This window comes from Centruroides sculpturatus, unplaced genomic scaffold, assembly GCF_000671375.1.
Source record: "Centruroides sculpturatus isolate CEXI.00-Female unplaced genomic scaffold, Cexi_2.0 scaffold230, whole genome shotgun sequence".
Classification (NCBI taxonomy): domain Eukaryota; kingdom Metazoa; phylum Arthropoda; class Arachnida; order Scorpiones; family Buthidae; genus Centruroides; species Centruroides sculpturatus.
The window spans coordinates 190,438-216,276 of NW_019384716.1; the positions used below are offsets into that span (position 1 = coordinate 190,438).

The following is a 25,839-nucleotide window of genomic DNA, read 5'->3' on the forward strand; positions in this document are numbered from 1 at the left end:
AATAATCGACAGCGTTATAGGGGGGTCGACTGTAGTAATTAATTTTTTTTTATTTATTTCATATTTGCAGACTAAAAATTTAGAGGTCATAAAGTGTCAATTAACTACTATGGCCCGCGGAAAAAACATAAAATTTATTCTGTCCCATGTTATAAAAAAGGTTGCCCACCCTTGCTTTAATCAATACCTTTATTTTGTCTTTATTAGCTTCAACTGCCTTCCAGAATGTGGTGCATCTTCAATATCAAAATTGCCAAAACAAAATTTTGTGAACCAGTTTTGGCTCTATCATTCTGTCAACACATCTTTTCCATATATGTCACACAATTTTTTCTTGCTTGAACAGCATTTTTATGTTTTTGGTAATACTAAAAGCAAACTATGCTGAAAATGCTGCTTTCGATTTTCCATATTTGATGGGACACCAAAAAAGCAATTGCACAGAATCAAACAAAATTTTTTACAGATAAGCCTTGAAATATCAGATGTCAAAATATATAATGACGATAGAGTTTAAAATGAAATTTACGAGTAAAAATACAACCAATTCCTCTGGCGGTAAAAAACGAAATTACTTTCCGAACAATCCAGTATTATAATTCAAGCAAAATATGACATGTAGATATGGCTTAAAATTTCAAAATACAATCTTTAACATAACGATAGCCTGATAAAATTTTCTAATGCTACAGACTTTGCACAATAGGAAAAAAATAAATCAAAATACCAATTAGGAAAAATGTAATCAGGACAGAATATATTAATAGTGAAACTGTCTAAGATAAAATGTGGTAATATTGGTTACAATTTTCCATTTTGGCAGATTCTGTTTTTTCTCCATTAATAAAAACATGAGCTTTTGTTTTACAGAAGCTCATGTTTTTATTAATGGAGAAAAAACAGAAACGTTGAAGAAAAAATAGTACAATTCATACTTAAAACTGTTTTTCCTGCAATGGAAATGTTTTAAACTTCAAGGGCATGTTGAAAACACCAAAATATGTCTGTAATGCACAGAAGAAAAAAAATCTGAAAACCTAGTACCCATAGAATGTGTTTAATTGCCATTTTCTCAAACACATGGCACTCACTAATCAGCAATTAAACAATTGGCAATTACTGTGTCTTGTGTTTGAGAATTGGACAAAAATTCTTCAATAGTTTCAACACTATGATTAAAATTGGCACAGTCAGAGACTACTGAAGAACTGCTGCAATAAATGCAATGACTATTAAGATCACTGAGAAAAAAACAAAACAAAATCAATGAAAAAACTAATTGGTTAAATTTAGTTTTAACCAATTAGTTTTTTCATTGTTTTGATTTAAATTTTCACAAAATAAAGTGAAGAACTTAAAAGCAAAAACAGATGAAAAAACTGTGCTTAAAAGTCTTATGCAATTACACAAAAAAATCAAATGGATTATTATATAATTTTTCTTGAATCTCTATACCTTTATGTTGATAATTATTGCTAAATCTATAAAAATTTTATTATTAATTTTTTATTAATAATAATTAATTAGTTTAAGATATGAAAATAAATCAAACAATTTCTAACTTGGAAACTGAAGGGAAATGAAGTTTATGAAGTGGCTTTTCTGATTCTACAAAATATTAATTTTTTATTTAGTGTATCTATTAAAAGAAATCATTATTTAGTAATCTTTGCAGCAAAAATGCTAATCAAAATCTCAAAATTTTCAACAAAAATTGCCAGAAAACTATCAAAATTTCATTGAAAAACAAAGAAAATTATAGACTTCATAGCTAAATTTTTATTCATTAATCTAATAATATCTAAAAGTTATCCTATTTTTATATATGACCCAATTTTTTTTTTCCGTTTTCACATTAGACAGGTTCTATTATATACAAGCTAATTTATATTAATTTTTGCAAAAAATTCAAGGGACCGAAGAAATTTTCTGTTATTGACAGGTTTTCACTATATACAGGTTCCATTATAGACAGGTTTGACTGTAGAAAAATTAAATGAAAATATCTCATAAATGATAAATGATATAGTAATTTTTTTCTGTAATAGTCGTGAAATAGATATAATTTTTACAGGATGTTATAGATGATTATGCTGGCTTATGTTTAATTAATTAATACAAAAGATAACAGATATAAAATTATGAAATTAAATAAACTTACTGTTAGCAATATCAAAAGTGGAGTTACTATTATACCCTATAAAATATAGAAATAATATTAGATTAGTAAATATATTAACTTAAATAAAATACAAATTAATTATTGCTTACCAAGAAGCTACCAAGAACAGAGTTGAAAACTGCTACAGCCTGGAAAAAAATATAATTATTATATTTCTAAATTTGTATGTACACCTTAAGAACAACTTTAAAATATATATATATTTTTAAAAAATATATACTTCTTATTCACTGTTAAATAAATTAATAACCTCATTTCCTCCTGCAGCTTTTGTGAGAATAACTGCTGATGATACCGGAGGTGGCATACAACCAACAACTGAAAACCCACTAGCAATTCCTTTATTAAGCCCAACTTCTTTTAAAATTATAACAAGAATTTGAATAAGAAGTGGTACCAAAACCAGAGTAAAACTTTGAATAAATATATGAATGTTATATTGCATAATTGTTCTTTTCCAATCCTAAAAAATAAAGTAACATTGTTGGTAATTATTGAATAATCAATCTCTGAAAAATTATCTTAACATATAATGACATATAATTTATAAATATTTATATTTACATTATATTATATATATATTTACAATGTAATTATAATTTAAGTAATTAATTAATTAATGTAATTTATTGTAACTGAGCAACATTATTATTATTTGATCTTATATAATGTCAATAGTGTTTTTCATGTGTTTTATACAGGGTGTCTGATTCACAGGTTTAATAAAAGGAAAATTTATAACTTGCATTGTAAGACTAAGTCAGTTGTGGCCATTTCTTACAAATATCATACTTCAGCATTTGTTACTAGCACATGTGCAGAATAGCAATATAGGATCAGGTGATAGGCCACAATGACAGGATCAAGTTATTTGGACAACTTATTCTGCAGCATATGCCACCCCTCAACTTCCTCCTGGCACCATTTCTCAATAAGATGTGACTCCTCCCCACTTTGCAATTAGATAGAACAATTTCTGAATATAGTTCCCAGATGGTAGATTGGTTCTTACTGTTGTATTCAAAAGTTGTTTTATTAAATACAATGCAAGTTATAAATTTTTCTTTTAATAAATCTGTAAGCCTGACAACCTGTACTTTTTTGTGTATTAAAATACTTTACAATATATTAGAAATGCTGTGTTTCTGAAATTTCCTGGATATATCCTTTTTTTACATTGTTGGGGATTGTGTAGAAGAATTTTTGGCTATGTTCAGGATTTTTTATTTGTTGTATTCACTAGTCATTACTCATTTCAACAATTACTAATAATAATAGTAATTAATAAAGCCAAGTTTATTGGTTAGAGCTCATTTTTTGCACAAGTACTCCATTGTAAACAAGCTAAAGTATAAAGAATGTGATCAACTCTGTCTGTAAAAAAAGGACAGAAAAGTTTCAGAACTTGTTGCAAAAGGAAACCATCAAAATTATTAGGCTGTTCAATTCTGTCAAGTACTTCTATAATTAACAAATCCATTCAATTTAATGTACCAAAATACTTTGAAAATTATTTTAATTATTTTCATAAAAATGTTTTGCTCTATTTCCCTTTTATTATTTGCAATAGAAATAGTATCTCTGTAAATAAAAAATTTGCTTACTAACAAGAAAGATTGAAGCAAACTGTTCAGTAAGTTTAGTAAGTTGTTAAACATTTTCAATATTGTTAGAATGGATTGCAATGTACTTCAATGAATAAATATTTTATCCAAACCCAATAGTTATACATTATTATTAAATAAATATTTTAATTTAATATTTAACATTTTAATTTAAAATTTTTTCTTTAATTGTTTTTGTTTACATTTTACGTAGCTATTATGCTTGAAACATACCTGAAAAAAATGTATGCTTTGTTTTAATATGCAAGACATTTCATACTGAAGTAAAATAAAATTGATTATTCAACCAAGTTCTTTTTTTTTAGCTTCATTACTTAATGATGTTAAATTATAAACATCATTAACAAAGAGTTTGATTGAATAGATTACAATTGAAAAAAACATTTTAAAAAAAATCCAGCAATAAAATTTACTAAATAATAATGTTTATTTTATTTCTGTAGTTATTTATTTATTAATCTCAACTACAATTTTGGTTATTTATTTATTTTAGAATTTTTTTTAATAAAAAGTAAAATACATCTGGATACAAGTCCAATTTTGCTTGCCATGTCCAATCACCAGGTTCTAAAGCCTCTAAAGAAAGGTTGTCTCTGCAATGGAAATAGTTGTTCCTGGTGATTGGACATGGCAAGCAAAATTGAACTCGTATCCAGATGTATTTTACTTTTTATTAAATTGTAATTCTGCCAGCCCTTTTATACAAAGAGATTTAGAATTCTTGTTATTGTTTATTTTAAAATTTTTGTATTTGCATTCTATTTTATCATAACTGAAGAAGACCAGTTAAACTGATCAAAAACATTATTATTTAGTAAATTCATTGCTGGATTTTTTAAAGGTGTGTTTTTTTGAGAGCTTAATTGAATAACCAAATTTGATTTTATTTTAATGTGTAATACATGAAGACAGTTCACATTTTTAACATGTATTTTAGAAATTTTACATCAGAATATAGAATATTGTACAAGATATCCAAATATTTTATATGCTATAGCATATAGTATTCTATAAAGCTTTACCAATATCTATACTATATGCTAAAAACATTAAATAAAAATGAAGAATCTATGAGAAAAGTTAAAATAATAATATAAAAGACTAAATGTTTTGTATGCATGATGCAATTATGGCTTCTAAATATAAAATTGCAAACAATACTTATATATTGATTATTATTTAGAAAAAAAAACTATTTTAAAAATTAATGTTCTATACAGATAATAGAAATACCAATGTAAAAAAAAATATAATAAAACTTTTAAAGTTCTGTTTATTAAAAATATATTACCTCAGTCTTTAATGAAAGGCCACTGATTAAAAATATTGTCACAACTAAAACATATTTTACTGTGATTTCTGGCTTTAAATATCCTAAAATAATATAATATATTATATGAGCAATAATAAAAATAATTTTTTAATCTTAGTAAATTTAAGTTTTTGTGATTAACAAATACTTAATTATATTTTTAACAAGAGTCAAGTGGAATTAAAACTAAATAAAGCTTTACCATATCATGTGTATAAACACATGATATGGTAAAGCTTAGTTAATGAATAGATCTGTATTTTTTTCCATTATGTAATAACTCCTTGTTTTTAAAATAAATGTATTCCCTTAAAACTAACTTAAAAACCTTTAATTAAAATAAAATTTTTGATTCTTTTTCTGCTACAAACTCAAAATGTACATGCTTTTGACTGTTACCATGAAAAAGCAGATTAAAGTACTTTAAACAAAATTTCATGCTGAAAATTTATGAAAAACAAGTTAGGCATGTGTCATGAATTATTTGTATTTAGAATCTGTTCTCAGCAGGATTAATGATGTAGACATGATGGAGGTTTAGTCATGTTAAGCAAGTACCCCTTTGAAGAGAATGCTTAAAAGATGAGAGGCAAGGAGAAGTCATGTTAGTGTGTTTATATTTGTGTGTATTAAAGTAAATATGATAGTACATAATCTATGGTTCATTATCTTCTCATTTTATCAGTTTTCCCTGAGTGGTGAATTTTGTGCATAACACACTTTGAGAGCCTAGATTGTGCATTTATGAAATGTCTTCCCATTGGGATTTTTTATCAGAATCTCAAACTATAATATATTTCATTTTCGGCCAATTTCATCTAAGCCCAGCTTATCATAAGAAAGGTGTGTAGTCCTTTGTCATTGTGGCATTCTTAAAATAAGAGAGACATTTACAGCCAACAATCCAGCTACACTATTCACAACACTGATGTGACCAAATGTGTTGAGAGCTTGATGGAAGCCAGGGGTAGGAGCAGACCTCTTTTGCCATTTCATTAAAGAAATGAAATATGTAGAATGCTTCTTTATTAATTTAATAAATAGTAGTCTGAACAATTTTATTTTTTATTAGCAAAATTAAGATTTATAGGGATAGGAAGCACTAAGGATCTCTGATTTTCCTGCATCAATGCATGCAGGAAGAATTTTGTGAGTTCATTTGCAGTGCAATTTACCAGCTTTTGCATACTGCTTTTGACTTTTCTCGGTTAAGTTTCTCTAAGTGAGATGTTGTTTTGTCAAAAGTATATATTAATTAAAGTTTGTGTGTTGAAGATTTTGTTGGAAAAAATTATTTACTTGACTTAATATAATAAAGCGAGTTGTCAGAATTTATTCAATGGTATTGCATAATTTTTACATAACAATAATCAATAATAGTTATATAATAATAATCACAATATAGAAGTAGCATTAGTTCCATTATGAAATTCTTCACTACTTCACAAATTAGTCAAACTTTTTGTTATAAGTTATCATCTCTAAATAAATAATTTTTTTTATAATCTAAATCACTGTAACATGAGAAAATTCTAACATGAATATGTACTGTATTAAATTTGCATTCAAACAACTTACTGAATTCAGATTTCTGTTAATTAAAAATGAGACAAATTTAATAATACAGTAATACCTCAATTTTTGTTGACTGTGGTTTTCGTTGATTCTTTCCAGGAAAAATTTGTCTCGTATATCACTTATTGTATGATTTTTGTCAGTTACCTTGGATTTTGCCAGCACGTAACCTCGCTACTAATTTTGTGAAAACAAAGGGCGACCCATGTGTTCCCCCTCGCAGTCTTCACTATGCCAAAAAGAGTCTTCAGAAAGTTAAATTCCATGTTTAATGTTCATTTATTCATTACATTAGTCTTTTATATTCATTTTATATTAATTTCTTATTGTTTTTAGTATTAAAACACTGTATTTATTCTCTATAAAATGTGTTTTTGGTACGTATTTTGGAGTGTTTAGAATTAATTGGATTTACATTGATTTATATGGAAAAATTTGTCTTGATTTTTGTCAGTTTCAGATTTCACTGATCGTTTTCAGATGAATTATCAACAAAAATCACGGTATACTGTGCTAAAAAATAATAACAAAATTGTGATAAAGACTAACAAAGATTGTTTTCAGAAATGTCATTACATCTTTAAGTTACACAAGACAGGTTTTCTGTAACAATGCTCTATACACTGCAAGTGAATTTTATTGAATTTTACACTTTATACCAGGGGTGTCCAACCCGCGGCCCGCGGACCGCATGTGGCCCAAGGCAAGTTCCAATGCGGCCCAATAAACATGTAAACAAAACCGACAAATGTTTAAATTCTTTTATTATTTATTTATTTCAATGGCATAAACTCAAAAAATAAGTTTCACAAGGCCATAAACCTTTATTTATATTTTATTTTTGAGTGGAAAGGAAATATTTTCAAATACTTGGAGATGTGTGAATGAGGAAGGATTACTAAATAAAGCTGGAGTTGTGACTCAAAGGATTATAGACCCAAATTTGGGGAGAGGAGGGAAAAGAGAGAAAGGACAAAAGATAAAAAGTAGTGAGAAGGTTAAATAGATCTTCTGTTATGCAAATATTGACCCTTAATTTTCCAACCTTTCTCACTTCTTTACCTTTTGTCCTTTCTCTCCTTTCCCCGCATTTGGGTCTATAATCCTTTGAGTCCCAACTCCAACTTTATTTAGTATTCCTTCCAGCGTTGTAAGATTTGGCTACATTGTGCCAAATGTGGCTACTTTTTTTGTTTGACGTAAAAAATATAATTTGGCGCTTTGGCTACTTTTTTTGGCTACATATTATTTGTAAATATATTAGTTGAATAAAAATGCACTTTAAAATGGTGTTTCATCGCTTTTTATTAATTAAAGACCCAAATTAAACAAATATTTGTGTTTTTCAAATAAATTTTCGTTTGTCTCTTTTATAATAAATGAATTTATCTATTTCTAAGTNATTTCATTTTGTTTTCTCGTGGGGAAAAAAAATGAAAACCAATTTTCTTATAATATAAATATTTTATTGAATTATATACTGACCATTTTGATCAAACTGTTGCATCTTTCTGGTAGTAGCATGATTCCACATTCATAAAAGTTTTGATCTTTGCTTACAAAAAACTGATCTAAGTGATTTTTGACATCATCATTTCAAGTAAATGTTTTATGGTTTAAAATATTTTGTAAAGATCAGAGCAAATAATCTGAGAATGCCAGATCTGGCAAATATGGTGGGTGTGGTAGCACATCCCATCCAAGTTGTAAGTTTCTGACAAGTTACTAAACTTGTGAGATCTGGCATTAGCATGGATACACTACATCTTTTCTGTTGATCAATTCTGGCCTTTTCTGTTTGACGATATCATTCAATTTCTTTACTTGATCGCAGTACACTTTTGAATCAATTGTGGAATTGCCTGGTAGAAGTTCAAAAAAATCCTTTAAAATCCAACCAGAAAGCACCTCTTTCTTTAAGAACATGTGGAACCCGTATATTGAGCTTTGAAATGAAACTAAGTCGTTTCAAGTGATCATGAATGGTTCAATTCGATAAATTTAATCTCTTAGTGATTTCTCGTGTTGTTAATCAATGCTTTGCTTTAATCCAACGGTGGGCAACACCCGGCCCGCGGGCCAGCTACAGCCCGCGAAAAGTTTCTATCCGGCCCGCGAGATGTTTAGAAGAAATTATAAATAAATATTTTTCGATGTAATTCGTCTAGTTTAAATTGAATATTATTTTCTGAAGTGTTGTGGCAGCAATGACAGGAAAAAATAAGGGAGTCTTTCCTTATTCAAACAAAAAATGGGAGAACAGAATTTTTCTAAATTATTTATCTCTCATCGCATCATCCATCAAGAAAATCTATGTGCAAAAGCTATGCAATTAGAAAATGTAATGTCTGTCGTATCCAACTACATAGTGCTGTTTTTATTGTGTTTAAAGTCACTTAGATTTTACAAATAGGTGAGCCGTTCACAGCCCGGCACACGCATTTGTAAAATCTAAGTGACTCATACAACATGGAATTCATATAAAACGGAATAATCAACAGCGTTATAGGGGGGTCGACTGTAGTAATTAATTTTTTTTTATTTATTTCATATTTGCAGACTAAAAATTTAGAGGTCATAAAGTGTCAATTAACTACTATGGCCCGCGGAAAAAACATAAAATTTATTCTGTCCCATGTTATAAAAAAGGTTGCCCACCCTTGCTTTAATCAATACCTTTATTTTGTCTTTATTAGCTTCAACTGCCTTCCAGAATGTGGTGCATCTTCAATATCAAAATTGCCAAAACAAAATTTTGTGAACCAGTTTTGGCTCTATCATTCTGTCAACACATCTTTTCCATATATGTCACACAATTTTTTCTTGCTTGAACAGCATTTTTATGTTTTTGGTAATACTAAAAGCAAACTATGCTGAAAATGCTGCTTTCGATTTTCCATATTTGATGGGACACCAAAAAAGCAATTGCACAGAATCAAACAAAATTTTTTACAGATAAGCCTTGAAATATCAGATGTCAAAATATATAATGACGATAGAGTTTAAAATGAAATTTACGAGTAAAAATACAACCAATTCCTCTGGCGGTAAAAAACGAAATTACTTTCCGAACAATCCAGTATTATAATTCAAGCAAAATATGACATGTAGATATGGCTTAAAATTTCAAAATACAATCTTTAACATAACGATAGCCTGATAAAATTTTCTAATGCTACAGACTTTGCACAATAGGAAAAAAATAAATCAAAATACCAATTAGGAAAAATGTAATCAGGACAGAATATATTAATAGTGAAACTGTCTAAGATAAAATGTGGTAATATTGGTTACAATTTTCCATTTTGGCAGATTCTGTTTTTTCTCCATTAATAAAAACATGAGCTTTTGTTTTACAGAAGCTCATGTTTTTATTAATGGAGAAAAAAGAGAAACGTTGAAGAAAAAATAGTACAATTCATACTTAAAACTGTTTTTCCTGCAATGGAAATGTTTTAAACTTCAAGGGCATGTTGAAAACACCAAAATATGTCTGTAATGCACAGAAGAAAAAAAATCTGAAAACCTAGTACCCATAGAATGTGTTTAATTGCCATTTTCTCAAACACATGGCACTCACTAATCAGCAATTAAACAATTGGCAATTACTGTGTCTTGTGTTTGAGAATTGGACAAAAATTCTTCAATAGTTTCAACACTATGATTAAAATTGGCACAGTCAGAGACTACTGAAGAACTGCTGCAATAAATGCAATGACTATTAAGATCACTGAGAAAAAAACAAAACAAAATCAATGAAAAAACTAATTGGTTAAATTTAGTTTTAACCAATTAGTTTTTTCATTGTTTTGATTTAAATTTTCACAAAATAAAGTGAAGAACTTAAAAGCAAAAACAGATGAAAAAACTGTGCTTAAAAGTCTTATGCAATTACACAAAAAAATCAAATGGATTATTATATAATTTTTCTTGAATCTCTATACCTTTATGTTGATAATTATTGCTAAATCTATAAAAATTTTATTATTAATTTTTTTTTATTTATTTCATATTTGCAGACTAAAAATTTAGAGGTCATAAAGTGTCAATTAACTACTATGGCCCGCGGAAAAAACATAAAATTTATTCTGTCCCATGTTATAAAAAAGGTTGCCCACCCTTGCTTTAATCAATACCTTTATTTTGTCTTTATTAGCTTCAACTGCCTTCCAGAATGTGGTGCATCTTCAATATCAAAATTGCCAAAACAAAATTTTGTGAACCAGTTTTGGCTCTATCATTCTGTCAACACATCTTTTCCATATATGTCACACAATTTTTTCTTGCTTGAACAGCATTTTTATGTTTTTGGTAATACTAAAAGCAAACTATGCTGAAAATGCTGCTTTCGATTTTCCATATTTGATGGGACACCAAAAAAGCAATTGCACAGAATCAAACAAAATTTTTTACAGATAAGCCTTGAAATATCAGATGTCAAAATATATAATGACGATAGAGTTTAAAATGAAATTTACGAGTAAAAATACAACCAATTCCTCTGGCGGTAAAAAACGAAATTACTTTCCAAACAATCCAGTATTATAATTCAAGCAAAATATGACATGTAGATATGGCTTAAAATTTCAAAATACAATCTTTAACATAACGATAGCCTGATAAAATTTTCTAATGCTACAGACTTTGCACAATAGGAAAAAAATAAATCAAAATACCAATTAGGAAAAATGTAATCAGGACAGAATATATTAATAGTGAAACTGTCTAAGATAAAATGTGGTAATATTGGTTACAATTTTCCATTTTGGCAGATTCTGTTTTTTCTCCATTAATAAAAACATGAGCTTTTGTTTTACAGAAGCTCATGTTTTTATTAATGGAGAAAAAAGAGAAACGTTGAAGAAAAAATAGTACAATTCATACTTAAAACTGTTTTTCCTGCAATGGAAATGTTTTAAACTTCAAGGGCATGTTGAAAACACCAAAATATGTCTGTAATGCACAGAAGAAAAAAAATCTGAAAACCTAGTACCCATAGAATGTGTTTAATTGCCATTTTCTCAAACACATGGCACTCACTAATCAGCAATTAAACAATTGGCAATTACTGTGTCTTGTGTTTGAGAATTGGACAAAAATTCTTCAATAGTTTCAACACTATGATTAAAATTGGCACAGTCAGAGACTACTGAAGAACTGCTGCAATAAATGCAATGACTATTAAGATCACTGAGAAAAAAACAAAACAAAATCAATGAAAAAACTAATTGGTTAAATTTAGTTTTAACCAATTAGTTTTTTCATTGTTTTGATTTAAATTTTCACAAAATAAAGTGAAGAACTTAAAAGCAAAAACAGATGAAAAAACTGTGCTTAAAAGTCTTATGCAATTACACAAAAAAATCAAATGGATTATTATATAATTTTTCTTGAATCTCTATACCTTTATGTTGATAATTATTGCTAAATCTATAAAAATTTTATTATTAATTTTTTATTAATAATAATTAATTAGTTTAAGATATGAAAATAAATCAAACAATTTCTAACTTGGAAACTGAAGGGAAATGAAGTTTATGAAGTGGCTTTTCTGATTCTACAAAATATTAATTTTTTATTTAGTGTATCTATTAAAAGAAATCATTATTTAGTAATCTTTGCAGCAAAAATGCTAATCAAAATCTCAAAATTTTCAACAAAAATTGCCAGAAAACTATCAAAATTTCATTGAAAAACAAAGAAAATTATAGACTTCATAGCTAAATTTTTATTCATTAATCTAATAATATCTAAAAGTTATCCTATTTTTATATATGACCCAATTTTTTTTTTCCGTTTTCACATTAGACAGGTTCTATTATATACAAGCTAATTTATATTAATTTTTGCAAAAAATTCAAGGGACCGAAGAAATTTTCTGTTATTGACAGGTTTTCACTATATACAGGTTCCATTATAGACAGGTTTGACTGTAGAAAAATTAAATGAAAATATCTCATAAATGATAAATGATATAGTAATTTTTTTCTGTAATAGTCGTGAAATAGATATAATTTTTACAGGATGTTATAGATGATTATGCTGGCTTATGTTTAATTAATTAATACAAAAGATAACAGATATAAAATTATGAAATTAAATAAACTTACTGTTAGCAATATCAAAAGTGGAGTTACTATTATACCCTATAAAATATAGAAATAATATTAGATTAGTAAATATATTAACTTAAATAAAATACAAATTAATTATTGCTTACCAAGAAGCTACCAAGAACAGAGTTGAAAACTGCTACAGCCTGGAAAAAAATATAATTATTATATTTCTAAATTTGTATGTACACCTTAAGAACAACTTTAAAATATATATATATTTTTAAAAAATATATACTTCTTATTCACTGTTAAATAAATTAATAACCTCATTTCCTCCTGCAGCTTTTGTGAGAATAACTGCTGATGATACCGGAGGTGGCATACAACCAACAACTGAAAACCCACTAGCAATTCCTTTATTAAGCCCAACTTCTTTTAAAATTATAACAAGAATTTGAATAAGAAGTGGTACCAAAACCAGAGTAAAACTTTGAATAAATATATGAATGTTATATTGCATAATTGTTCTTTTCCAATCCTAAAAAATAAAGTAACATTGTTGGTAATTATTGAATAATCAATCTCTGAAAAATTATCTTAACATATAATGACATATAATTTATAAATATTTATATTTACATTAAATTATATATGTANCCCCGCATTTGGGTCTATAATCCTTTGAGTCCCAACTCCAACTTTATTTAGTATTCCTTCCAGCGTTGTAAGATTTGGCTACATTGTGCCAAATGTGGCTACTTTTTTTGTTTGACGTAAAAAATATAATTTGGCGCTTTGGCTACTTTTTTTGGCTACATATTATTTGTAAATATATTAGTTGAATAAAAATGCACTTTAAAATGGTGTTTCATCGCTTTTTATTAATTAAAGACCCAAATTAAACAAATATTTGTGTTTTTCAAATAAATTTTCGTTTGTCTCTTTTATAATAAATGAATTTATCTATTTCTAAGTAAAAATTGAAAGTGTCTGTAGAAGTAATTTTTTAAAATATCTTTTTTTTGTGATAAAGTTCTAATATTTATTATTATAATCTAGACATGTTAATCCTTAAATATACTTGTATATTGGGCCATAAGTATATATAGTTGTGGTCCAAAACTCCTTGAATTCTTTCAGTGTTGCCCAGAGAAACAAAAAGGTTGGAAACCCCTGCTTTATACAGAATCAGTTCAAAGCAGAATAATGGCAACATTATTTTGCTTTTGTAATTTAATTTGTAAAAGTTTTATTTTTATTTCAGATGTCCATATCCACTTTGAATTAACATTCTTAATAACATATGTGTATTCTCCAAATGTTCCTAAGACGACACACTCTAGTGTATTTTGGTTTACGTAACTGTATGGGAAAGTTAGGCATAATCGATGTATTGATTATAATTTATTAATAGTTTATACTCAATATTGAATGTATCATCAGAATTTAATAGAAAATTACATCAGAATTATTTGATTCGCTACTCACCTCCTTTGGATCCAATTTGAGGATTGATCCAAGCAAAAGTAACGGCAAGGCAAATACAAAAAATGAACCAGTTCCTTCTTAACACATTTGCTAACTTTAACATCTTTAACAGTTGCTGTTTAAATAATAATCATTACATTAAAATCTGATATTCTACATTTTTATAACTTCTATAGTAAAAATGTATGGAATGATCGAATACAGAGAGCATTTATATAATATATAGTTATCAACTGTACTCCATTACTACTGCTACTGTCGTCTGCCTTTTGATTAATTTCGATACTAAAAGCGCCATCTATCGTTTTTGTAAGATAAATTATTATTTATTCGGGAAGACGAGAGAAAACTCTTGTGAGTTTTTTGCATTAGGCAAAATGTTGATTCAATGAATTCTTTTCTATTATATTCTATTAAATCTGTCTTACTGGCCTGACTCTTCCTGAACTTTTTGTTGCCGTCAGACCACAAAATAAAAATGACTCGTTTTCTCTAAAATACTGTATTGAAATTGTATATATATGCATGAAAATTTAAAGTTTTCTTAAAATTTATGACAAATTATTTTATTTTTTAAATAAACATAAAGAATATTATAAAGTTATTTGGAAAAATACATCAATACAGAATAATAAAATTAATGCAGACGATATGAACAAAAGAGTGAAATAGTGATTCCAATTCCCAACAGATAAGAAGAGGTTTTTTAAAACTCTTTCCGCTCTGTTGGCCCTAAGAAATCTTTTTTTCTTTTCATTTGCAAGTTCAGCAAAGCTTACAATGAGTAGCCGGATATTGACAAACGGAATCCGACATACCCGGATTAAACCACTCATTAAAATTTCTAAGATGTTCGTCCCACACTCAAATTCAGATTACCGATCCTCATAAAAATAGGATTAAAATTTTTGACCATCCAGTCAGGACTGTATTAACTCATGACCAGGCTCTCGGGTATTTCGGACACCTTCCGGCACTTCTTCCACCCCACTACAACTGGCAGCCTGACCCTGGTACGGTAGATACTTGACTGAAGCATATAGTATATTATATATTTTGGTAAAACAGCATTAGTAACATTAAAATATATAATTTTTACATCTTCCCGAGGACTCCATTTTCCGGGCCATAGGCACATGCCTAATATGAGTATGCCTAAAGTTAAAACTGTCTGCATCTAGCTGTCAATGGGGTCTATTACGTTGATAGATTGATATTTCATTAATGTATCATCTTGATCTCTTAGAGGATTTTTTTAAAATTAACTCTTTCCACCCTGTGGGCGCTAAGAGGGTCTCTTATAGCAAGCCCATTATGGGTTCGCCCGGGTGGTGAGGGACTGAGCCCGACATATCCGTAATAGACCGTCCATGAAAAAATTGAGATTGTTCATTCGGATTTGATCTCGTGACGAACATCGAAAACTAAAAAAAAAAAAAATCCCGATTTTTTCTAAATGTATAGATATTAAAGGTTAATGTGTATGTGGGCGAGCACGATTTTGTTCACCCATTTTGAAGCTTAACTCCTGTGCTTTTTGTCGCAATTTCCTGGAATTTTGCATAGAGGTCTGTGTACTAGGGAATTGATGCTATTAAATTTTGCTGATTAAAGGTCGAGGGGCGGGGTGATAAAGGAGGTCGTGTCATATCTCGAGTAAGGTCTAACTAATGACGATTTAACTCGTTATTAACATTTACATAAAAAAAAAAATCCCAACCCTCAGAGTTAGGTTAAGTTTTTAGCCATTTTATAATAATTAAAAATATAAAAAGTTCTTTTTAATAAAATATCGTAACAGATAACTTTCCCTGCAACATTGGGTGGCGCTAAGTAACTCGTTGCTGAATATTTTTGCTAATTGCTAAAATTGTTTGCATACTCTTAAAAAATGTATTGTTATCGGGAATACATATGCATGTAAAGTTTCAACTAGATCGGAAATTCGGAAGTGGGTAAAAATTGAGTTACTTTATCTGGAGGGACAGACAAACAGAGCAAGTTAATAAAAAGCGTATAAATAGATATAAATGTTTAAATACCATATAACAAGAACTCGGTTGGTATCTATGAGGAATTCAGAATTGAATTTTGATTCTCATAGCGCATAAATCCTTTTTTCAGACTTTATATATTTCTGGCAACGTCCCACTGTTTCTCTCTATAAAACCTGCTTCTATTTAAACATTTCATATCAGTCAGTGAATAAATAAAATCAACGTAGCTTTATTATATTATATTAAATATATGTGGAAAAACGAACGTAAATTAAATATACAGTAGAGCATCGATTATCCGACTCAAATGGGGACTGAGGTTGGTCGGATAATTGAAAAGTCGGATAACCGAAAAGTCAAATAACCGAAAAGTATGAAAAAATCCATTATTAGTGTAGTATATTATTATATCCCATGTAATTAGTATATTAGTATATCGCTATTAACCTACTTCGCGTTGAATTTTCCTCCATGTTAAGCCTAACAAAAATTTTTTAAAAATAATAATCGTCGGTATTGTATCGTTAAAATTATTTTATTGCTCACAAAACAAACAACCACTCATAATTAGAAAATTAAGCCTCGTTTAAATACTGGCTCCCTTTCATGGTCGATCCAGTGTTGCCAGCTAAAACATGTAAAAATAATATTAAAGTAGCTAAGACATAGCCAAATATTGTAGCGCCACATCACTAGCGGACACTTGAATTTGCCGACTAGAACGCGGTCGGTTAACCGAGGTGACGGTTAATCGGGGTCGGATAATCGATGCTCTACTGTATTTCTAATTAGTTTTTGCAGATCTTTTGATTTTCTCTTAATAGAAAGAACCTATAAATTTTGAAGCGTGTAAAGCTTTTTTCAAATAAATTAACTATAATTTAAATCTGGCGTTTAAAAATCACAAACAATATTTGACACAATTGAGGACATTCTATTATCCAGAGATGCAGAATATTTTTGGAACCAAAAATTTTTCCCAAAAATTATTGAACACTAACACACAAAACAACTTACGAACAATTTAATTATTATCATCATGTAATTTGGAAAATTTATATAAAAAATCATACAAATAATTAAATAGGACTACTGTACTGTATAATTTGCAGCGCAAAACTAAATTAATTAACAACTGAGAAATTAACAAACATTTTAATTTAAACACGTATCATCATCATAGGATAGTACAGTACAATTATAATACGTTGATTATTAATATAAATAAATTGAACTGACTGACACCACGAATGACCTATTTTCAGCACGGGCTTTTTTATATTCAAAATACAGATTTTCATTTCTTTTCTGCAAAAAATATTTTAAAAAATGCGCCAATTTTTCATCATCATTCTACTACTATTACTATTTATTTATTTCTTTATTAAAATGCGATCATATTTTTACGGTGTTTTAAAATATATTTCGACGTTAATAATTTTTACTTTATAATAAATGTACGAAAAAAATATGAAAATAATATAAAATATATTCACAGAATTGGAAGAAACTATAAATGTCTTCACATTTTGTTCTCTTTAACATCTTAGGAACTCAACAGTCCTTACGGCAGATTCGATCTTTTATTTCAGGCTACTCATCCGCCTCGATATGCAAATTACATTTAAAAATTTCATGAGACGGACGATCATAATAATTAATTTAAAATATATTAATTAATAAATAAATAATGGACAGTATCATAATGAAATATAAAATATATTCACAAATTAGCTATTTTCTTTATTTATTTATTTGTTTTTATGGTTATGCAGTCGCACTGGAATTTTTAAACATATCTTGCATATCGAGGCGGATGATTATCCTCAAATAAAAGGTCGACTCCGCCGTAAAGACTATTGAATTCCGGAAGTTTTAAAGAGAACAAAATGTGAAGACATTTATTGGACTGCAATGTGAAAAAAGTTGTAGACCTATACATTCCCATTGTCGCCCGTCCGTGTCTTTCCTTAATCTCGAGAACGGAATAAAATAAATAAAATCAGAAATAAGATATGGAAATCTTAGAGACAGTAGGTCCCGATTAACTACATATAAACTTCCGATTCAAATCGAAAAACGTATTATTTCAATTGAAAACTTCCCCTGGAAGGTATTAGATAGATGACCGGCACGACTCTATTGTTAAAGGAAAAGTATGATGTACAGGGGCAAGCCACTACTAATTTGAGGTGGAGAGCATATATTTTAAGTTAAATAAATTAAAAATATGATTAAAAATTGCAGCCTGGCTCGTTAGTTTAATATATAATAATCTAACTAAGGAGGAAATACTAAAAAATCAATGCTGATAAAAAAAAAACAACAAAAGATTAATTATTTACATCATATTCTAAAACATTGTTGGAAGAAATGATGAGGAGCAAGAAAGATAAAGGACAGAGAAATTAAAACTGCAAAATATTAAAATAGAAATTTAGTAAAATTCTAATTATTTGTCTAAAAAGAAGAATCGCCGGAAATATTTAACAAGTAAGAGTTATAGACTATTATTATACATAGTTATTATACATAGTCATAGAAACTTTTTAAGTAACAGAGAACTTTAATGAAATAATACTATTTTACATTTATTAGTTTTTTCATTGGGGAATCTACGCTATGAAACATTTCATATTTTTGAAAACTCAACTACTATAAAAACAATAATTTTAAATATTTTGTAACATTTTATTTTCTTTCAATATAGATACCAATTTGGCTTAATGCAGCCTGTTAAACTCTGGTGAATTCCAGCTGACTGCTTGTTGTTCCTTCTAATTTAGTGAATATATATTTCATATTCATATATTCATATATATTTTTGATTTTCAAAGTTTTTAATGGATTCTATAATTTAATTTCACAAAAAAATATATTTAAAACAATTTTAGGTAATTTTTAAATAATTTATTTCTGAAAACTAATAGTATACAGTACTGACCGCAGAAATTAAATATTAAAATGTTTAAAAGTTTGGTCACCAGATGGCAATAACAACGTTTTTATATTTAATGAACTATAATACACTATTTATTAATGACATTTTTAATTTATTATTAAAATTTTGATATGAAATACTGTAAAAATTTATATTTTTAAAATAATTATTTTTAACTTTAAAATTTTAATCAAATGTTTTAAAGTAAACTAAATAGAGGTAAAAATGAAAAATCCTGTATATACATATACAGCATTTAATTCAACTTGGTGATTTATTATATTATTTAGATAGTTGATTTTTTAAAATTTTTAAACTAATTTGTATTAGTTAAATTTAAAATAAATTAAATTTTACAAAAATGTTTTTATTTGTCGACAGATGGCAGTCTATAAATACAAAATTATTCTTTGCATCGATATTAATATTTTAAAATATTATTTTAATTCATAGAATTTGAATTATAATAAGAATCGTTTAAAAAAAGTAAACATTTACGGATGTAAATATTTAGCTAATATATGACAAATCACGTGACTGCTAACGATAACGGGATTTTGTGATTATTTGACGAATGTCCACTTTATTTCACATAGAGAATGTAGACAAATTATCTATATTGAAAAAGAATTGGGGATGTATTAAAAAGAGGGCATTATATATTATATAGTGTAATAGTAACATAAATTATATAAGGTTAGTGATGTAATTATAGCAGTGAGAGCAAAGATATATTAACAGTGTTAAAGGCAATAATTTGCCATTAATCTTGTTTGATAGAATGTTTACGATTATTATTCTGTCCCGAAGTATGGCGGTGTCATTTCGAATGATGGATACAAACGGCAAAATTCGCATGTGGCAAAAAATGCATCGGCATTTAGAACTAGGAACACCTGTTTCACGAGAAAGAGGCGCGATATGACAGGAACGCTAGCCAGGTTGCTTCTAATTGGTTGGATGAAGAGAGAGGATGGAGTGAAGCAAAGGGGAAGAGACGACTGGGCAGGGCTACACGTTGTCTTAAGCGACTGTCTATCCAACCCTTTTTCTGTCGTCACTTCAAACGCTCTAAATGGCCCAGTCGGACAGACTAGAGATAGACGTTTTTGGTGTCATGCTGTGTCGAACAGGTCAGAGGTCATCATGACGCGTTTCGTAGCTTGGAAGAAACGTCAGAAAAGATGGCAACCGACTATTTTACTTATTTCGATTGTAATTTGGAGTATGGCCAATGGTATAGCGTACGATGCAGAAATGAGAGTCCAGTTCGAAGTACGAGAAGAAGAAAAAGCGGGAATATTAATTGGAACAATTCCAGTCAAGCGCAATTTCACTTATCGCTTCAACGAGAATCCTGCAGAATTCAGGCTGAATGGTAGCACCGGCCAAGTGACAACGGCCGTCGTTCTAGACAGGGAGGGTCTATCCAGCGACAGGTTCGACTTGGTAGTTTTAAGCAGTCAGCCAACTTATCCGATCGAAGTAAGAATTATCGTTTTGGATATAAACGATAACTCGCCGGTTTTTCCAGAACTCAGTATCGATATTGCATTCGCTGAAAATTCTAATATCGGTACTAGATTAATTCTAGACACTGCCACCGATAAGGACATTGGTGTCAATGATGTTACTACCGACTACAGAATAGTATCCGGCAATGAAGACGAAATGTTTCGTCTCTTGGTGACAACCAATCCTAGTGGAGAAACTCCTTATCTTCATTTAGAAACGACGGGAAGACTCGATAGGGAAGTTAAATCTTTTTATGTTTTAAATGTATCTGCCAAAGATGGAGGTGTTCCAGCCAGGTATGGATATCTTCAAGTAAATATAAATATATTGGATGTAAATGATAATCCTCCGATATTTGATCATAGTGATTATTCGGTTAATGTTAATGAAAGTACTCCTCCTGGAACGAGTATTCTTCAGGTCAGGGCAACGGATATCGACGTATCAGATAATTCTAAAATATCATATTTTCTCGCTAATGACGAAACTGAATTTGCCATCGATGAACAAACAGGTGTTATTACCACTAATGATTATCTTCATTGTAAGCAGAATTGTCCGGAAAATGAGAGATGCTCTAGGAGTTGTGTATTTGCCGTCATTGCCAGAGATCACGGAACACCCAGTCAAGATGGAAGAGCGTATGTTTCCGTGAATCTTGTCGATGCCAACGATCACGATCCAATTATTACTCTTCGTTACTTCCCGTCTTCGGCTAGTTATGCTTCAGTGGACGAAAATGCCCAAAATGGTTCTTTAGTAGCAGCAATCAGTGTTATTGACTTAGACGAAGGAAAAAATGGAGAGACAACGGTTAATATTAGTGATGGAAACAGTCTAGGACACTATCGATTGGAAACAACTTCTAATTTTGTAATTGTTCGTGTAAATGATGTTTTAGATAGAGAAAAATTTAGTTATTATAACCTTACTATTACAGCCAGTGATAAAGGTGTTCCTTCTCGGACATCAACTGCTTACTTAGTGATACAGATAAACGATGTCAACGATCATGAGCCAGTTTTTGAAACCGATATTTATATAGCTGAAATGGATGAAACTGCACCCATTGGATCTTATGTGTCAAGTGTTCGAGCTACGGATATGGATACCGGAATAAATTCCAGATTGCATTATTCTATTATTTCTGGCGATGACCAAAAATGGTTTGCCATTAATAGTAATACAGGATTGATCACAACAAAGAAACGGTTAGACAGGGAAATAACCGATATGGTTCAATTAAAAATTGCTGCAAGAGACAGTGGATCAAATCCACGATGGACGTACAGTTATTTGCGTGTTTATTTATTGGATGAGAATGATAATGTTCCAACGTTTGCTCGTGAAAATATAGAAATATCTCTGAGAGAAAACACTCCTCCTGATCAGATAATGGTTGTTAGTGCAAGTGATAATGACCTAGGAGCAAATGGAACGGTGTCATATCATTTGGATCTTACAGTAGATCTAATGTATCCGCAAACATTTTCTTTAGATCGTAAAAGAGGCAATTTATCCACCATTATAAGTTTCGATAGAGAACGTTTATCTAATTACGATATCAGAATTGTTGCAAAAGATGGAGGAAAACCTTCTTTATCATCTACAGTAACTATTCATCTTCAAATTTTAGATGCAAATGACAATTATCCTTATTTTCTTCAGCGATTTTATGTTTTTTCTGCAAATTCTAACGTTCCTGTTGGTACGGAAATAGGCAAAGTATCCGCAATAGACAGAGATTTGGAATCGACTATAATATATTCGCTTGACGATGAAAATGATAATATCATTAAAGTTGAAAAAACGACAGGAATAATCAGAACCACCAAAAATTTATATAACTTTAAACGTAAAAGTCAGATATTTAAAATTTTAGCCAAAGATGTGCAGAATCCAGAAAAACCAGATATTGCAACATTGTTATTATATATAAAAACTGATAAACAAAATACAAGTTTGGAATTTACTCAAAAGTTGGGATATCATTTTCAATTAGAAGAAGATCAGAAACAAGAAAATTTTCTAGTCAAAAGAGAAGTAGGAAAAGTTAGTTTAGTTGGAAGTCATTCATCAGTTTTATATTATATTACATCAGGCAATACAGAAAATTGGTTTCAACTGGAAAAAGAAACCGGAATCTTAGAAACGGCGAAATCAATTGATCGAGAAATTTTTTCTTTCTTTACTTTAATTATTATTGCTTGCGTTGGAGATGAATACATCACAACTAATGTCAATATAACAATTACTGATATAAATGATAATCATCCTACTTTTGTGTCTTTAGTGAGAAACATTCAAATTGGAGAAGATTCTCCAATTGGTCATATTGTGTATATTGCCGAAGCCAAAGATCCAGATAATGGAGAAAACGGGACGATCACTTATTCTTTAACTTCGAATCCTCGAAATGTTTTTGCTATTAATAATGTTACCGGAGTTGTTGTGGTAAACATAACTTTAATGAATGAAGTTGATACTGTTTACGATGTAGCAATTATTGCTAGAGATTCAGGGACGTTATCTTTGGGTGCAAGCCATCATTTAACTGTTAAGATAAAAGATGTTAACAATCACGTACCTCATTTCGTTCAAAGATCTTACGAATTAAGCTTATCTGAAAGGACAAAAGTTAATACAAAAATTTTTCGTTTATCTGCTATCGATGACGATCTGTATGACAACGGACGTATCATTTATTTTACGACTGAACAAGAAAAATTTGGAGTCTTTCCCGATGGAAATATATATCTGAAAGAAAGTTTGGACCGGGAGATAAGAGACTATTATGAATTTGTAGTAATAGTCAAAGATCATGGGATACCACCCAGGAGCTCTCAAGTTTCTGTCGTTTTGAGTATCGAAGATGATAATGATAATCCTCCTAAATTTAAAAACAGTAGTTTAGTATATTACGTAAAAGAAAATTTACCTCCCGATACTGTAATTGGAAGATTAATTGCTTATGATTTGGATATTGAAGAACATGGCGATTTAATTTACTCAATTTCTACAAATCAAAATGATTTTGTTATAGATCCCAAAACGGGACTCTTAAGGACATCAAAATCGTTTGACAGGGAAGAAATGATAGAATCGACTGGTCACGATTTTATTTTAATGGAAGTAGTAGTTCAAGATAAAGGAAATTTGAAAGATATAGCTAAAGTCTGTGTTTATATCACTGACGTAAATGATAACGCTCCAATATTTGCAAGAAATCCCTACAGAATTCAACTGTCAGAAACTACGCCACAGGGTACACAAATAATCAAAATAAATGCTTTAGATGCTGACGAATACAATAATGGGGAAGTAACCTATTCAATTTCAAACACTATTCCACAGACTAAATTCAGTATTGATCAGCACAGTGGACAGATTATTCTTAATGAAGAATTGGACAGAGAAATGGAAAACTTTTATTCACTAACAATTTTAGCCATTGATAATGGAACTGATCACAGGTACACTTCAACTGGGACTGTTAGCATCTCGGTATTAGACGAAAATGATAATTATCCAGAATTTATAAATAACACAAAGGAAGTAACCGTTCGTGAAGACATGTCGGTCGGTAGCATTATTGCCACTTTTCTAGCAATAGATAAGGATTTAAATCATGATATTACTTATTCTTTATCTTCCTCTAATTATAGAGATGTCTTTAAACTCAATCCAATGACAGGAAATCTGTATTTATCTCATAATTTAGATCGAGAAGAAAACGAAAAATATCATCTATCTATAACTGCTAGTGATAACGGAATTCCTACCTTAAGTACAAGTATAACAATTTTTGTAATTGTGACTGATGTGAATGATAATCCTCCCGTATTTTCAAATACGGATGTAATATATAGAGTGACAGAAAATACGGAACCTAATACTAAAATTGCTTTAATAAGCGCGGAGGATGCGGATGCTGATATCAATGGACAGGTGAAGTATAACATAAGTAAATGTTGGCCTTGCAAAAATCATTTCGGGATTAATCCAGAAACGGGTATGATCTATACTACTCGATCGCTAGACAGAGAAGAGACCGATTCGTACACTTTAACCGTGGTATGTACTGATTTGGCTGAACCAGCTATCAGTAGATTAACAACTGAAAAAACAATTACCATAATTGTTGATGACATAAATGACAACGCACCCACTTTTGTGTCAATCGACACGGGCATCTTATTGGAAGGGTCCAGTCAGGGAGATGTTATTATGACTTTATCTGCACAAGATCCGGACAACGAAATGAACGGAACGGTAACTTATCATTTGGAAGAATCACAATCGGACCTTTTTTCTTTAGAGCCATCTACTGGAATATTAACTCTCTCTCGTAGGGTTTCCAAGCCACTTCCGATCTACAATTTAACAGTTAGAGCGACCGATAATGGGCCGAGACCGTTTATGAAATCTTCTAGATTAAAACTTACGATTTTGGGAGTTCTTAAAAGGCAAAGTGGACCCGTATTTAGTGCATCTGAATTTTCCGGTTCTGTATACGAAAACCAACCAATTGGTACTAGTGTTTTAGCGGTAAAGGCTCAAGGCAATCATATTTCTGTTAATTATTATTTGACTTCAATAAATGTCAAAGGGTTAAGTTATAGAAAAATCTTTAATGTTGATCGCCGAACAGGGATCGTCTCTACCACTCAAGTATTGGAAAGTGAAGGACAATTTGACGTATTTGAACTTGAAATTTATGCAGTCGAAATCATTGGTTCTCGTTCAAAAACTTCCAAAACTAAGGTAAGTTCAGTTTAAAGGCTATTTTAATTACTTTCAAGTCACATCATGAATATATTTTACAATTAATGAAATTTAGTCGAAACCAATTTCTTTATAGATGTATATACTTAGATACAGAATTGGTTCTCGTTCAAAAACTTCCAAAACTAAGGTAAGTTCAGTTTAAAGGCTATTTTAATTACTTTCAAGTCACATCATGAATATATTTTACAATTAATGAAATTTAGTCGAAACCAATTTCTTTATAGATGTATATACTTAGATACAGAATTTAACAGATTTAGAATATATTTAATAATAATATTTAAAAATATCATTAATTTATTTATACATTACAAAAAATATCTACATTTAAAAAATTATATGTAGATTTAAATTTTTTTA

At 29.4% G+C, this 25,839-nt stretch overlaps 2 protein-coding genes across 5 annotated transcripts in view; one reads left to right on the top strand and one right to left on the bottom strand.

Moving 5' to 3' along the window:
- Positions 1 to 25,839, bottom strand: part of LOC111627931 (sodium/bile acid cotransporter 7-B-like) — a 74,728-nt gene that overhangs the window by 11,265 nt on the left and 37,624 nt on the right. For 2 of the 4 annotated variants that reach the window (XM_023371622.1, XM_023371619.1), the window contains exons 2-6: positions 14,239 to 14,353; positions 5,099 to 5,181; positions 2,433 to 2,645; positions 2,272 to 2,310; positions 2,162 to 2,197 (exon numbers count right to left, since the gene is read on the bottom strand). In XM_023371622.1, the coding sequence (XP_023227390.1) occupies positions 2,162 to 2,197; positions 2,272 to 2,310; positions 2,433 to 2,645; positions 5,099 to 5,181; positions 14,239 to 14,341 (474 nt within the window). In that variant the 5' untranslated portion in view covers positions 14,342 to 14,353. Of the gene's footprint in view, positions 1 to 2,161; positions 2,198 to 2,271; positions 2,311 to 2,432; positions 2,646 to 5,098; positions 5,182 to 14,238; positions 14,354 to 14,442; positions 14,511 to 16,280; positions 16,415 to 25,839 lie in introns of those variants that run through there. The other 2 variants (XM_023371620.1, XM_023371621.1) reach the window with 2 other exon arrangements.
- LOC111627930 (cadherin-related tumor suppressor-like) overlaps positions 20,078 to 25,839 on the top strand; it is a 66,109-nt gene continuing 60,347 nt past the window's right edge. Inside the window, exon 1 of the mRNA XM_023371617.1 lies at positions 20,078 to 25,455. Within this exon, the coding sequence (XP_023227385.1) occupies positions 20,098 to 25,455 (5,358 nt within the window). The 5' untranslated portion in view covers positions 20,078 to 20,097. The remainder of the gene's footprint in view (positions 25,456 to 25,839) is intronic.